This window comes from Xenopus tropicalis, chromosome 2, assembly GCF_000004195.4.
Source record: "Xenopus tropicalis strain Nigerian chromosome 2, UCB_Xtro_10.0, whole genome shotgun sequence".
Taxonomy (NCBI): Eukaryota; Metazoa; Chordata; class Amphibia; order Anura; family Pipidae; genus Xenopus; species Xenopus tropicalis.
Window position 1 is genome coordinate 139,563,338 of NC_030678.2, and position 15,353 is coordinate 139,578,690.

Consider the following 15,353-nt stretch of genomic DNA (forward strand, 5'->3'; position numbering starts at 1 on the left):
CGCCCTTCTGTGCCACTTCCTGCTGGCTGAATTCTCTGGATGAGCTGGGGAGCCGGCGGCCCTCCGTACCCTGCACTGTAGGATAGGAACCAATCAGCAGCTAGACTGACCTGATAGGGAACTGAAGCCTGTCTGTGCTTGTGTGAGTGCAGGGCTGTGATTGGCTCTCCCCCCCCTACTGTGCTTCTGGCAGGGTCCGTTAGGACACGCCCACCCCTCATTTGAAACCCAGACAGGGACCTGAGAGGATCTATAGGGAGCTCCAATAAAGGGGCCATTGTTACAGATAGGGTTAATGTTTAGATCAAAGGGAAACCAGCACCGGATATTATTCATAATTGCCTACAAAATTACCTTTTTTTCCCATTTATCCAATATGTCTCCTTTAAAATTGGCTATTTTAGTGAACAAATAATATATTTAGAAACACAGTATACAGTGATAAGGTAGGTAGGGAAGACTCTTGCTATGATATATATACATGTCCTTCATACATGTTGTACTGAGCTTCATTTAGTGAGTTTTTTTTTATCCCATATGCCCATTTACTGTATGTTCTTGCATTGACCCTAAACTTTTCTGCTTTCAGGATCTAACCAGGTTCTATACATTGCTGATGATAATGAGATACGAAGCCTGTATCCATTCAACCCCAATTCTGCATATGAGCAGGCTTTCAGAGGGGATGAGAATGTTCGCATTGATGCCATGGATGTGTATGTGAAGGGCAACAAGATCTTCTGGAGCAATTGGCATACTGGCAAGATATCCTATCGTGAGCTACATTCAACATCTTCCACCTCTTCCAATCGAAACAAAAGACAGATAGACGAGGGAGTCACTGACCTTAATGTGAGTTGATCCACTTATTGCACATATTAATCGCCTTCAATTACACCCAAGCTGCATGGAAATGCATCAGCATCTTATTTTTAATATCGAACCTACTGGCACCTTCAGTGGTCAAAGCTGGGCTTTCCAGTGACGGACTCCACCAGAAATACAAATTTTAACATCAAAAGGACACAGTGGTACATCCAAAGAAAAACCAAATGCTTGTTTTAAAAACTGCAATGAATTCCAGGAAGTTAAATCTTTCTTTGCTATGGCACCCCAAAACCTAAACTTTTAATTATCTCAAAACCAATGTAATTGGTTCTCAAGGAGGATAGTTTGTATGCAGCCTTTATCTTGTGTGTACATTTTTTTCTCTATAATTTTCTATTTAATATAAATGAGGTATGCTTAAAGCATCCTTTCTGTGATTATTTGCACTTTATTATGGTAGGTGCTGCATTACTTGATTCTTTTGAGACATTTTCAGCTATTTTTAAAATTGAGAGCAAGGAAAGAAAAGTGGCAACTCCCATAAAATGTAAGAATGCACTATGCAGAGGAGAAAATACTTTGAGTAAGAATAGTCCAGATATGGGGCCTGTTATCCAGAATGCTCGGAACCTGAGGTTTTCCAGATTAGGGGACTTAATATGGATCTTCTTACTGAAAAATAATTCAGTAATTTTTTTCAATAATGATTAATTATATCTTAGTTGGTATCAAGTACAAGGTACTGTTTAATTACAGAGGAAAGGAAATCATTTGTAAATATTTGAATTATTTGATTAAAATCGAGTCAATGGAAGGTGGTCTTCCCGTAATTCTGAGCTTTCTGGATAATGGGTTTCTGAATAACAGATCCTATACCTGTAATAAGTGCAAACTAGAATTTGTAGACTGATTTTATGCTTTCCTTACAGATTCCAGGTCTCAAAATGCCCAGAGGCATTGCTATTGATTGGGTAGCAGGAAACATTTATTGGACTGATTCTGGACGTGATGTAATTGAGGTGGCCCAAATGAAGGGTGAACACCGAAAGACCCTGATCTCTGGCATGATTGATGAACCTCATGCCATTGTAGTCGATCCTCTGCGAGGGTAAGATGTAATCATAAAGCTGTATTATCTATTTAGCACCTGCTACTTCTTGCTATAACTTAGACTCATAAACCTTAAATATACATGCTCATCAAAAGGCCACAGCTTATTAACATTTACACGAAGAAGCAGCAGTAAAGTGTAATAGCTTTCTTGTAATTCCTGTAGCCAATGAAGGCTGCACACAATTATAACCAAGAGTAAAGCACCTGCCTGCTGTCACTTCTAAGCACGACTTTCTTCCATAACTCGCACTTGTTCCACAAGCCCCAGGCCTGACCCCTGCCACACCCTACATTTCGCCTCTATCTCTGGCTTCCCCACCAGGGGGGTGCTGTGACACTATACCAGTAGCAACCCCTAACTAAGATGTTACACCCAGTCCCCCCCAGCTCCAGTTCAAGGTAAAAACAGGGCACCCCCTTCACTTCCTTACTCTTTTTAACATCATCTGAATCGACAGGTGGAGGTAGAATTCCTATTGACTCTACCTCCATATCTGACAATTCAGCCCTGAACGTCAGTGGAGGGTGGGAATGATCTTTCGTGCACAAAAGTTCGAAATCGCTACCTGTATGGCCACCTTAACTTTGACTGCCCTGTTTTTGGACATAAACTAATCACTGGATACTTCATTCATCATGAAATTTTTATTTTAAAAATTAAGTTAGCCCCAGTTAAATGAACTTCTCCAAAAACAAAACATTTAAGATTTTAGTTAAAAAGAAGATGGAATCTAGGCAGGATGCTTAGAGAAGGTTGTGAACAGTCAGTTTCCTAATACCTACATTTTTTATTTATTTTTTTAGAACAATGTACTGGTCTGACTGGGGAAATCACCCTAAAATCGAAACTGCAGCCATGGATGGAACCCTAAGGGAGACCCTTGTGGAAGACAACATCCAGTGGCCAACAGGTATGATTATAAATACACATGTTAATCCAGTGATGGCCAGAAAGCTGTTAACTGTCCATATTAGTTCAGATTCTAATGAAGTGAAAATCCATTATTTGATGGACAAACCGTTTAATGGAGGCAAAGGTGTTAAATCTTTGCAAACAAATACTTATCCATTAGATTTACTATATGCTTATTGTTCTCATGCAGGATTAGCAGTGGATTACTACAATGAGCGTCTATACTGGGCTGATGCCAAACTGTCTATTATCTGCAGCATCCGTCTCAATGGAACAGATCCTGTTGTGGCAATCAGTAACAAGAAAGGTTAATATCCCTGCTTCTATAATGACGGCAGCCTGTTATGTTGTTATGGTGTTTTAATTTGCAGTGTTAAACAATAAACCAGAGGCATTCAACCTGTGACAAGTCATACTTCTGTTGTAAAAGTAAAAGTATCAACATATTTACTTATTTTTCTTTAATTACAGGTCTTACCCATCCCTTCAGCATTGATATATTTGAAGACTACATCTATGGTGTAACATACATCAATAATCTCATCTTTAAAGTACACAAATTTGGGCATGGGCCTGTCACCAATCTTACTTGGGGAATAAATCATGTGACGGATGTTGTACTACACCACCAATACAAGCAACCAGAAGGTGAGATCAGATTTATTGCAAATGTGGTATAAGGCGGCCATTATTTCTAGAAGCTTTCTAGAAGCTTGTACCTGAACTAGCAGCATGTTATAGTATGCTTTCGTGCTTTCTACCTTATGCTGTTTATTGTGCTAGTTCCTGTGCCTTAGTTAGACTAAACTTTGGCCTATGGATGTCACATGGAGTCCTGCAATCCATTTTTGTCTCTTGCTCATTTGAGGACAGGTAGCATTCTTAATGATGGTTGAGGTTCAAGTCTTTGTTTTCATTGATGAAGACAGACCAGAGCTGTCTTCATAGACCAGGCCAATGTTCATAGACAGACCAGAGCTGTCTTCATAGACCAGACCAAAGTTCATAGACAGACCAGAACTGTCTTCATAGACCAGACCTAAGTTGATACAGACCAGAGCTGTCTTCATAGAGGAACCCAGTGGTGTCACATGCTTTATTACAGCTATTTAGGGTACCAAAGAACTACAACCTGCTTTTGATATGCTTATGGTATTGCGATTATGTCAGCCATACAGAACTGGCTTAGGCTCATTACATGCACTTGGTAGCACTTTTTTTTCTCTCCTCAGTAACCAATCCTTGCGATCGTAAGAAATGTGAATGGCTATGTCTGCTAAGTCCCAGTGGGCCAGTCTGCACCTGTCCCAATGGAAGGAGATTGGACAATGGCACATGCATGCTAATCCCATCACCCACACTGTCACCAGATGGTAAGTATAAGTGTGAAATCTTCTTAAAAATCGCTAGTGATAAATGAATCCATCCCATTTCATTTTGGCGAAAAATTCACAAAACTGCTAAAAAATAAAAATTTGAAACGGCAAAAAGTTTGTGCAACTTTTTTTTCTCACTCCAAATGCATTAAAATCAGTGGGCAGTTTTTCTCACAGTGAAAGTTTTTTCTCACTCCAAATGGGCATTTTTTTCTGCATTTTTCTCGCATTTTCACAGCAAATTTTTGCCACAGTTTTGTAAAAAGATTTGCCAGTGGTGAAATGTGGGATTTCTCTGTGAATCCATGCGAATAAATTCGCTCGTCAGTAACAGTCACCCTAAAGGACTATAGCACCTTTTTCATAGGCAGAATGTGAAATGGGAAAATGAGCTAAGCAACCTAGATCGAAACTTATTCTTGATAAATACTTTTACGGTATTATGGTATTTGTGTAGCGGTGGCAAATGTTCATACCCTGTATACATACGTAGGTTCCCAAATTGTGGGAAGTTAGTTAGTCTGCCCAGAGTCTCTTTAAACCACAAAGGGGAATTTACGGACATTTAACCTTGACTCTCATTATATCCTGTAGCGTCTACTCCAGAAAGCTGCACATTAGAGTGTCTGAATGGAGGCAAGTGTTTCCTGAATGCTAGAAAACAACCAAAGTGTCGCTGCTCATCCAGTTATGATGGTGAGAGGTGTGAGATCTACCAGTGTCGGGATTACTGCAAGAACGGTGGAATCTGTGCCCCATCACTCACAGGTAATATGGCAACAAGGTACAGTGCTATATTTAATGTAGTTGCCCTTGTAGTTAGCAGAATAATAAGAAAGCCGGTTATTATGGTAACACAAGCAGAGAAAAGCTTGAAAATTGAACTTAAGCCAACCTTAAATGGAGTATAAACCAAATAAAAAGATAACGTCAAGTCCAACTTCTGTGTGTTTTCATGAAAGGCGGGGGGAAATTTATTTGAATTCTGAAGGATATCATTCACACTTACACAAGACTGGCTTCTGCTTTTTATTATTTAGGATTTTGCAGCAAGGCTTCACGGAGGCATCTCTCTTTTATTTACTTCTGTCATCATGATTTTCCCATAAAGTCTTTTGTACCTCTTCTGCTGCCATTCTTTTGACACTAATAAGGCAATTTTATACCACATGAATTCAAGAAATTTTTTGCACATAAAATTCCCGGCTTGACATGGGGTGGCAAAATGCTTGAATTTGTCTGTTTGAGGCCTGTGTGGCCCCCACCAGGGAATGTTCAGTGGCAATTTTCCTAACAGTAAATGCCCAACCTGTGTGTGCACCAGCAGGGTCAGTCAGTCACTGAGTCTATGAATAAGTAAATTTGAGCAATTTTCCATTTGCAAATTAAGGAAAATATGTATCCTGTGTACTATTGCCCGAATACAGCAGCTGTGTGCACCCTAGTAAAGCACACCTAAAAAGCTACATGGATCCTTTGTTATAACTAAATCTTTGAGGCCAAAAAGAACCTGCATATATTGAACCCCTTATAAAACTAGCTTTTTTCATTAGAAAGTCTGTCTTGTTTACATAGTTTCTGCCACTACTGAAAATGTATTACACCGAGAAATACAGCAGTCAGGTAGTTAACCTGGGAGGCAGCAGAGAATATTATTTTAATATAAACAGTGTGGCCTCTTTTATTGACAGATTGAGAACACATTTACAGTGTTATAAAGTGCTTTAATTTTGCAACAAAACAGGTATGTTTGTCCAGCAATAAATATGCATTGTACAGAAATGTTATGTAGCTAAGGTGGGGATGGGCTAGTTAATGCTTAGGCTTTTCTGGGCCACCCACACTTCAGTTTATTGGGGTGGCCTTTATGGTGCGGTATAAAGGGACATCTAGATATAAAATTAGATTAAGAAATAGGTCCTGGCATTTCAAGTACACAGAGGCTCAAACAGCCCCCTCCAGCCCAATAAATAGTGACTGCGTATGGCATCTTACAGCAGCCCCTCTGGCATTTGCCAGAATAAACAGATTTTGCAAGTCCAGGTCTGGGGATATTAATGATGATTATGAAGGTCCCAGGCCTGAAACTTATGCCAAACTTTCACCCTTTTGAATTTACTCTCTATAGCAATATTTAATCTTGTTGTAGTAATCATTCTTTTTCCATTTCTTTGCAGGCATGCCGACTTGCCGTTGCCCCAATGGGTTTACAGGTTCTCAGTGTCAGCAAGAGGTGTGCACTTCAGACCACTGTCAAAACAATGGATCATGCACTGTGAATCAAGGCAACCAACCCAACTGTCGCTGCCTGCCTGACTACACTGGAGACAAATGTCAATACAGTAAGGACCAAGCACAGTTTTAAAGTGCACTATAATGGGAAGAAAAATTTAGATTTACTTATACATAGCAACCAGCAAATATGTGTTTCCTATGAAATCGTAAAATGCTACCTGCTCACTGGTTGCTGTGGGGTTCTAGCTCTAATGCAAAGTTAGCGCATCTTTGTTTTCAACCTTCTTTATGGGTACTGCTAAGATTGGTTTGCCATTTTGGATTGTAAACACTGGTGGGACAGGGACTGATCTAAATGATGTATAATCTCTGTAAAGTAGTACTGAATATATTAGCATATATCAAACAGCATAATAATACTAACGCCTATAGGCACATGTATCATGTATCAAAAATCATAGGAAAAGTCATGATTGAAAAACAAGCATAAGCATTTCTTATCATGACCATGGCTCGTCCTGCAATTTGCACTTTTAATCCCAGCATTGTGCATATTAATGAAAATTTTTTTAATTCTTATATAAATTTTTAATGTGTATATTTGACTTTTTTTTTTTGTAAATCTTGCAGAATTTCAGTTATATCAGGACTCTTAAGAAAGCTGAATTTCCAGATTCCCTCTTTTAACGTTTACCTTCCTCAATATCTTTAAAATATTTTCTTTTTTCCCACTGCAAACTGCACCTTCACAAGCTGCACAAAACCTGGGGAATGTGGATGATTTGACAGGCAGGAGGCGCTGTTCTGTGTTTACCTGAGCCTGAGACATCATATTGCTTGTTGTAGACTGACAGAACTGTTTCCATCTGATATACTGTAAATGGGGCCAGATTTGAGTTACCCTAATTCATAGTTATTAGCAGAGAAGATATTTAATTTATGACCATGGATTTTGGAGGTGCTTGTCTTAATGCTGTGGATATTAGCTCCTGTTTCATAACTCATGGTAGACCCACCCATTATTTGTTAGACGCCTTCTGAAGAATAATCTTTTTTTTTTCCAGGAAAGTGTAAAGGTTATTGTGAGAATGGAATCTGCCAAATGCTGGCTAATGGGACAAAGCAGTGTCGCTGCAACCCAGAATATGAAGGCACAAAATGTGAGATTCACAGGTGCTCCCGCTGCAAAGATGGCAAATGTGACACAAGGAATGGAGAAGTCATCTGCTCGTAAGTCTGAAGCTTGCTCACTTTCTTACTGTGCACCTCTTGGTATAGTTGGTATAGTCAAGGACTTGGTATCGTCTCTATAGACAGTGAAACTGGCTAAACAGCCATTGTTAGCTAGACATTATATCATCTTTAGTCTAAAGCTGGCCATACACTATAAGCCATCAGAGTGACGACCATATAGAAGGATCAATGCAGTCCTCAATGAGATGCTAAAATGAAACCTGCCTATTCGATATCTTGCATATTTTAGGTCAGGTAGACCCATCGGAGGGTCCCATACGCGGGCAGAAAAGCTGCCCATTCGGGCCCTTCAGACCGATTCTCCAGCTAAAAGCAGCCTTTTTATGGCCACCTTTATGGGCAGATACATTTCTTTAGTTTATTATTATCATTATTGCAGATAGCTGTGCCCACATGCGCATCATCTACATACCATTGTCAATCTGAATGTAAAGAACAATCTAAATTATTCACATAACGTGCTAATTGCTTTCCAGGAAGTAGTTGCACCTTCTCTTAAAGGCACTGTCATCATCCCATGTGTTTTATAATGCATATTAGTGTATGTACCTTTAGGCAAAAGTACATATATAAAATAGTAAAGTATAGTAAAATACAACCATGACATATATGCCTCTGTTAGTCTATATGGAGTTACATTGTATAATACACAACATATATTTGCATGTATCTTGATACATGCAAATATAAGTTGTGTATTATACAATGTAACTCCATAATAGATAAGAATATGCTCTCACAGGTCTTGAAAAATGGATGATGAAATAAGTGTTTATTGACACACCTAACGTTTCAGCTGGGACCCCCAATCTCTGTCAAAGCAAATAAACTGTGGCCCCACCTTCGCTTAAGTGCACAATATGGCAGACATAGTGATATATTGCATTTTGCAACTATGTTCATATATATGCCTTTATCTGTCATTTATTAATACAATAATTATGTACACACATAAAAAAGGCCCATGGTGGAAAATGATTTTTTTTTTTTTGTAGGTGCCTTGATGGCCGGATTGCCAAGACTTGCCTTACATGTGACAATTACTGCTTGAATGGAGGAGTCTGCACTATGAATCGCCAGACAGATATGCCCGAGTGCCAGTAAGGAACTGTTTTTTTGGGGTGGGGAAGTGATTTGGGGCAGGGGGGCTGGAATTCTAATAACTTACCATTAACATTTGAGGTTCTTATGTGCTATAGTAGAATATATGTTTTCCCTCTGGATATTTTGCTTTGTTTATGGTTGGTAACTAGGTACCTAACAAGAAAAAGAAATAGAAAATTGAGATTTTCACACTTTTTATCAGTTATTGTTACTTAAAGATATTTCTATATTGCCAGTTATATTGTCAGCTACAAATAATTCCACAACTTTGTGCTTAATTCTCTTTGACAGACAACTTTCCAAAGGATATACTATATGGGCATGGGATCTGTTATCTTATTATTATAAGTCTACTAGACTTATACTACTAAGTACTAAGAAACATTTTACCGTTAAATGAACCCAATAGGATGATTTTGCCACTGATATGAATTCATGCAGTTTAGTTACCATCAAGTACATGGTACTGTTTTATTAAAAAAGAAGTCATTTATAAACTTATATTTATTGCTAAGGAAGAATTCTGTGGGAGGTGGCATTTTTGTAAAATAGAGCTTTCTGTAGAAAGGGTTTCTGGATAAGACATGTACTGTGTGCACACATACGGCATATCACATTTATACAGTGGTGACTATATAATGCTATATTATGCAGGGTTGTATGTATCATGTCTATGCAAGTACATGGGGATTAATGGCATTACTCAATGTGAGCTTATTGTTCTGTTTTTAGATGCCCGGCAGAGATGACTGGCCCAACCTGCAATGTTTTTGTAGGTGTGGAGAACCGAAGCAGCTGTAAGTAGATGTAACCCAATTCATTTTCTGCATTACTTAAGCTAAGGATATATACTTACTGTTGGCTTGTGAGAAAAAAATAATTTGAATTCTTTGTTTTTAGCCAGCTTTCCTTTATCTATAAGTACCTATAAAGAATAGAGCATCTAAATGGTAAATGTTGCCATTGTTGCCTCTACATTATGTGCATCACACAGCCAGATCATACTTATAATTACATGCCCTCCAGTTAAGCGCTATATGGTTTGTTTGTTTTTGCAAATTTCAAACCTGCATTATTGATTCAATTTCAGCAACTGTATCCATTGTAATCCCTATTGTACTGGTGATCTTGCTTGTTCTGCTGGTGATGGTTGGCGCGTACTTCTGGTACCGGCACCGAATGAGCGGGTAAGATTCTTCTTATGCTTGTTTCCATACAACTGTTTTTTCTCTTATTTCTTTTTCAGCGCATACAGACACAGCACCTAGATAACTCTGCTAAGCTTTTAGGGCTATGTCACATATGGCAATTTCTCTACCAGCAGGAAAAAATCCCAATAATACACTGAAACAACCCATACCTGCATCTGGCTGTCAATGTGCACACAATTAAAAACAATTAAGTATCCATTTATGTTCTGAAAGCCAGCCCGTGTTCCCAATGGCAGACAGGTGTCCCTTAATCCACTGCTGAGAAAACCCTGCCTATTACCTAAATAATGCCCTCAATATATAGTGGCTCCTTTGAGTAAATATGATTGAAACAGAAGGCTTTAGTTGGCCTTTAAAATAAACTAAATTCATACCTTTAGTGACTGAGTGATACAACTTTAATAATAGAAACAGTATATTTGCTTACACATTTAGCTTAGTTAACACAATAATCAGCAGTATTTACAGCATATGGCAAATTAAAATGTCACTAATATCTTTCACAGAGCTAAAGGTTTCCAGCACCAGCGAATGACCAATGGAGCCATGAATGTAGAAATTGGCAACCCAACATATAAAATGTATGAGGGAGAGCAAGATGATGATGGAGGAGACCTCCTTGATGCAGACTTCACGTTGGATCCAGACAAGGTATCAATGAATAGTAAAAAGCTTTAGAGCCTGATCTTTGGCTTTATCTTTGAAAATCATTGCAATTCACAGTAAATTAAGTCTTAGGGCCGTGACAGACGGGGAGATTAGTCACCGCACAACAAATCTCCCTTGCCGTGGGCGACTAATCTCCCCGAAATGCCATCCCACCGGCTAGAATGTAAATCGTCAGTGGGACGGCATATGCGGCGAGGCGATTTGCCGAAAATCGCCAAAGTTGCCTTGAGAGGAAACTTCTGTGATTTCGGCGCCGCGTATGCCATCCCACCGGCGATTTACATTCTAGCTGGTGGGATGGCATATCGGGGAGATTAGTCGCCTGCCTACTTATCTTCCCGTCTGCCACGGCCCTTATAGACAGGGCTGATTCTGCCATAAGGAAAGTGAGAACCTTGGCAGTGTGCAGCCTGTTAACAGGGGTAGGAAAAGACACTTCTGGTAACTTTTAAGAGCAGAATTTCCATTTTTTAATCATGCCCCATCCAACCCAGCATAACTGGCAGATCTATCATTCTGGGACTGTTGGGTTGTTAGAGGCCATGGGAAGGTAAGAGGGGTATATTATATAATGTAAGTCTGCCAAGGTTCTTTGTGAGACAGGTGTTATTCCTATCATAGACCATGTCAGTATCACGTTGCATTTAATATGTATATGTTTTACATCCCTTTTAATCTTCCATTGCTCTTTCTCCTACCAGCCCACCAACTTTACCAATCCAGTCTATGCCACCCTGTACATGGGTGCCCACAACAGCCGACATTCACTGGCCAGTACAGACGAGAAGCGGGAACTGCTCTCTCGTGGAGGCGAGGATGACTTCTCTGACCCATTGGCATAGGGAGAAGATTTTAATACAAAAAAAAAAAGCGAAAAATAGCTAAAAACTTTTAAAAAATGGAAAAAAACACACACACACAGCCTAATGGTGTATAAAGTGTATAAATGAAGGACTACTTTTATATTTGATCTCAGTATTATAAATATATTTTTTTTTTTCCTTGCCATTATTTTTTTTTTTTTTTTTTTTGGAACCTGGAAACGCATTCCTTCAGTTCTTCACTCGTCAGTGCCCAGGAACTGCCTGCCACGGGGACCCTGCGATTTGCACAAATGTGAGAATCACATCCCGTCACACAAAAGGGAGTTGGAGAGAGAGAAGCGGAGGAGCAGAACAGGAAGTGCCGGCTCGTTGTGAAAGACAAAATAAGAAGAGGGAACGGTTTTACAGTTTCAAGGGCTGTCATTTTAACCAAGACTGTTACATTATTTTATCCATTTCGGTAATCACAAGGATGGTACGACGAAAGTCAAACAGCGGGAGACCTGTCAGCAAGCAGTATATTACTTTTCCATCGTCTTTTATTTGCTTTGTCTTTTAGCTACTGCACACAGTACATACGCCATTTGTGTTTTTTTTAAACAAAATGTTTTACTTAATTTTTCTTAAGAAATGGGGGGGGGGTGAATTTTTTTTTTTTTTGACTGGGGAAAAGTCTTCAAGATTGGTTCACGTGCTAGAGGGTTTTGTGCAATGTAATTTCCCTTCATTAGATAAAGGGGAACCTGTGTAGGGAGCTGGAAAGAACAGAATTAGCCTCCCCCGACAGACAGAATCCGAGAGAAGGAGACATCTTGCTGGAGCAACGAGACTGCCTGATTAGTATAACGTGCCTGATCTCTAGAGAGCGCTTGCTTTCTAGCTGGGGAAAATACTCTCCACGCTTTGAATGTCGCGTAGATTTGCAATCTGACGTTTTTCTGTTGATATTTTCAGTTGTTGAGAGGTCTAAGGGCTTTATATTTAATTGCATTCTACCTTACATTGCAGCCCCCCCTCAAGCATTGTAAGAATTCAGATCAGATGATTTTTAGTTAATTTTTAATAAAGTTTTAAATGAAAACAAAAAAAAAAATGTAAATCCAGGGCACTTTAAAGAAAGTTGTTCCCTATTTTTAAAAGCTGCTATCTCTGCCTTCTGTATTTATAGATCTGATTCAGTGATGCCACCTTGCTACCCTGCCCTTCATCTCCCCCCACCTTATCCCATAATCCATTCCAAGCCACAGAAGGGCAGAGTCTAAACACCCCTTAATTAACACATTTAAAGGAGCAGTGCTACAATGTTAGAAAAATGATATAGAGACAATGTTGTTCATCCTATCATGGGGTTTAATATGCACATTTGCTTTTTTTTTTCCTCACTTTTCTCTGATTCTCTGCCCTACTCACCATGTGTATTCGCATCCTTCTCACCCTTTGTATTTTGAAGATCTTTTCCTTTATTGCTCACCGATTTTTGCCTAGCCAGCCACATAATCACATTTATAGAATCATGGCTTTACAAGAATAAACGCTAATTGTTCTTACGGGATTTCATCAATCATTTTCTTGCTTTGTGGCACTGCTGCTTTAGGTGTAATAGCCAGAAATCAGCTTCCCACTTTATTCTGTATGATTTTTCCTTTTGTTGCCAGTGGTCTGTGAATGCTACGTGCTGCTCTCTAGCAGTGATGGGGCTAAACTGTGCTCCTCTTATTTCCAGTTTATTCTGTCACTGATGACATTGAGAGTGATTGCCTTTTGTTTTAATCTGACATAATAAAAATGATTTTTTTTTTTTTTTTGCACATTCTTGTTAAACATTATCCTGTATCAGGCTAGTTATTACATACATAAAACTATAGTTTTTAACAGACATTCAACTTTCTTATGTCTTTATTTTTACTATTAAAACTCAAGAAATCTGGGGGAGGGGCTTGTTCTATAACAAATCTTTCTGTAATAAGCTTTGCACACGTTACAAAATATATAGGGAATATACAGGTCCTTTTCAAAAAATTAGCATATTGTGATAAAGTTCATTATTTTCTGTAATGTACTGATAAACATTAGACTTTCATATATTTTAGATTCATTACACACAACTGAAGTAGTTCAAGCCTTTTCTTGTTTTAATATTGATGATTGTGGCATACAGCTCATGAAAACCCAAAATTCCTATCTCAAAAAATTAGCATATCATGAAAAGGTTCTCTAAACGAGCTATTAACCTAATCATCTGAATCAACAAATTAACTCTAAAAACCTCCAAAAGATTCCTGAGGCTTTTAAAAACTCCCAGCCTGGTTCATTACTCAAAACCGCAATCATGGGTAAGACTGCCGACCTGACTGCTGTCCAGAAGGCCATCATTGACACCCTCAAGCAAGAGGGTAAGACACAGAAAGAAATTTCTGAACAAATAGGCTGTTCCCAGAGTGCTGTATCAAGGCACCTCAGTGGGAAGTCTGTGGGAAGGAAAAAGTGTGGCAGAAAACGCTGCACAACGAGAAGAGGTGACTGGGCCCTGAGGAAGATTGTGGAGAAGGACCGATTCCTGACCTTGGGGGACCTGCGGAAGCAGTGGACTGAGTCTGGAGTAGAAACATCCAGAGCCACCGTGTACAGGCGCGTGCAGGAAATGGGCTACAGGTGCTGCATTCCCCAGGTCAAACCACTTTTGAACCAGAAACAGCGGCAGAAGCGCCTGACCTGGGCTACAGAGAAGCAGCACTGGACTGTTGCTCAGTGGTCCAAAGTATGTCATTCGGAAATCAAGGTGCCAGAGTCTGGAGGAAGACTGGGGAGAGGGAAATGCCAAAATGCCTGAAGTCCAGTGTCAAGTACCCACAGTCAGTGATGGTCTGGGGTGCCATGTCAGCTGCTGGTGTTGGTCCACTGTGTTTTATCAAGGGCAGGGTCAATGCAGCTAGCTATCAGGAGATTTTGGAGCACTTCATGCTTCCATCTGCTGAAAAGCTTTATGGAGATGAAGATTTCATTTTTCAGCACGACCTGGCACCTGCTCACAGTGCCAAAACCACTGGTAAATGGTTTACTGACCATGGTATTACTGTGCTCAATTGGCCTGCCAACTCTCCTGACCTGAACCCCATAGAGAATCTGTGGGATATTGTGAAGAGAAAGTCGAGAGACACAAGACCCAACACTCTGGATGAGCTTAAGGCCGCTATTGAAGCATCCTGGGCCTCCATAACACCTGAGCAGTGCCACAGGCTGATTGCCTCCATGCCACGCCACATTGAAGCAGTCATTTCTGCAAAAGGATTCCCGACCAAGTATTGAGTGCATAACTGAACATAATTATTTGAAGGTTGACTTTTTTTGTATTAAAAACACTTTTCTTTTATTGGGCGGATGAAATATGCTAATTTTTTGAGATAGGAATTTTGGGTTTTCATGAGCTGTATGCCACAATCATCAATATTAAAACAAGAAAAGGCTTGAACTACTTCAGTTGTGTGTAATGAATCTAAAATATATGAAAGTCTAATGTTTATCAGTACATTACAGAAAATAATGAACTTTATCACAATATGCTAATTTTTTGAAAAGGACCTGTATATCCCTTTTTTAACTTACAAAATGGTCCACGACCATTTAAAAGCATGAGGCCAACCACAAAGGGCTTTTACACAGATCATGGAACTTTGACGTGACTTTTCATGTCCTTCTATAAATATTATTTATTATTATGCACAAGTTGTAATGTGTCACATGACTCACTATGCACCAATTATAACCAATGACATCAGTAAGCTCCAGTTATAAGAGTATGGATATTGATGTTTCCTTACTAGTCAAC

General features: G+C 39.3%; 1 protein-coding gene across 1 annotated transcript in view; it reads left to right on the plus strand.

Moving 5' to 3' along the window:
* The window catches only part of lrp1 (LDL receptor related protein 1), a 175,356-nt gene extending 161,951 nt beyond the window's left edge, over nucleotides 1-13,405 (plus strand). The window contains exons 76-89 of the mRNA XM_002939712.5: nucleotides 590-852; nucleotides 1,758-1,936; nucleotides 2,746-2,852; nucleotides 3,045-3,161; nucleotides 3,326-3,502; nucleotides 4,087-4,227; nucleotides 4,825-4,998; nucleotides 6,408-6,572; nucleotides 7,530-7,695; nucleotides 8,715-8,819; nucleotides 9,556-9,620; nucleotides 9,914-10,010; nucleotides 10,541-10,685; nucleotides 11,405-13,405. Of these exons, the coding sequence (XP_002939758.3) occupies nucleotides 590-852; nucleotides 1,758-1,936; nucleotides 2,746-2,852; nucleotides 3,045-3,161; nucleotides 3,326-3,502; nucleotides 4,087-4,227; nucleotides 4,825-4,998; nucleotides 6,408-6,572; nucleotides 7,530-7,695; nucleotides 8,715-8,819; nucleotides 9,556-9,620; nucleotides 9,914-10,010; nucleotides 10,541-10,685; nucleotides 11,405-11,545 (2,042 nt within the window). The 3' untranslated portion in view covers nucleotides 11,546-13,405. The remainder of the gene's footprint in view (nucleotides 1-589; nucleotides 853-1,757; nucleotides 1,937-2,745; nucleotides 2,853-3,044; nucleotides 3,162-3,325; nucleotides 3,503-4,086; nucleotides 4,228-4,824; nucleotides 4,999-6,407; nucleotides 6,573-7,529; nucleotides 7,696-8,714; nucleotides 8,820-9,555; nucleotides 9,621-9,913; nucleotides 10,011-10,540; nucleotides 10,686-11,404) is intronic.
* Nucleotides 13,406-15,353: the final 1,948 nt, after the last annotated feature.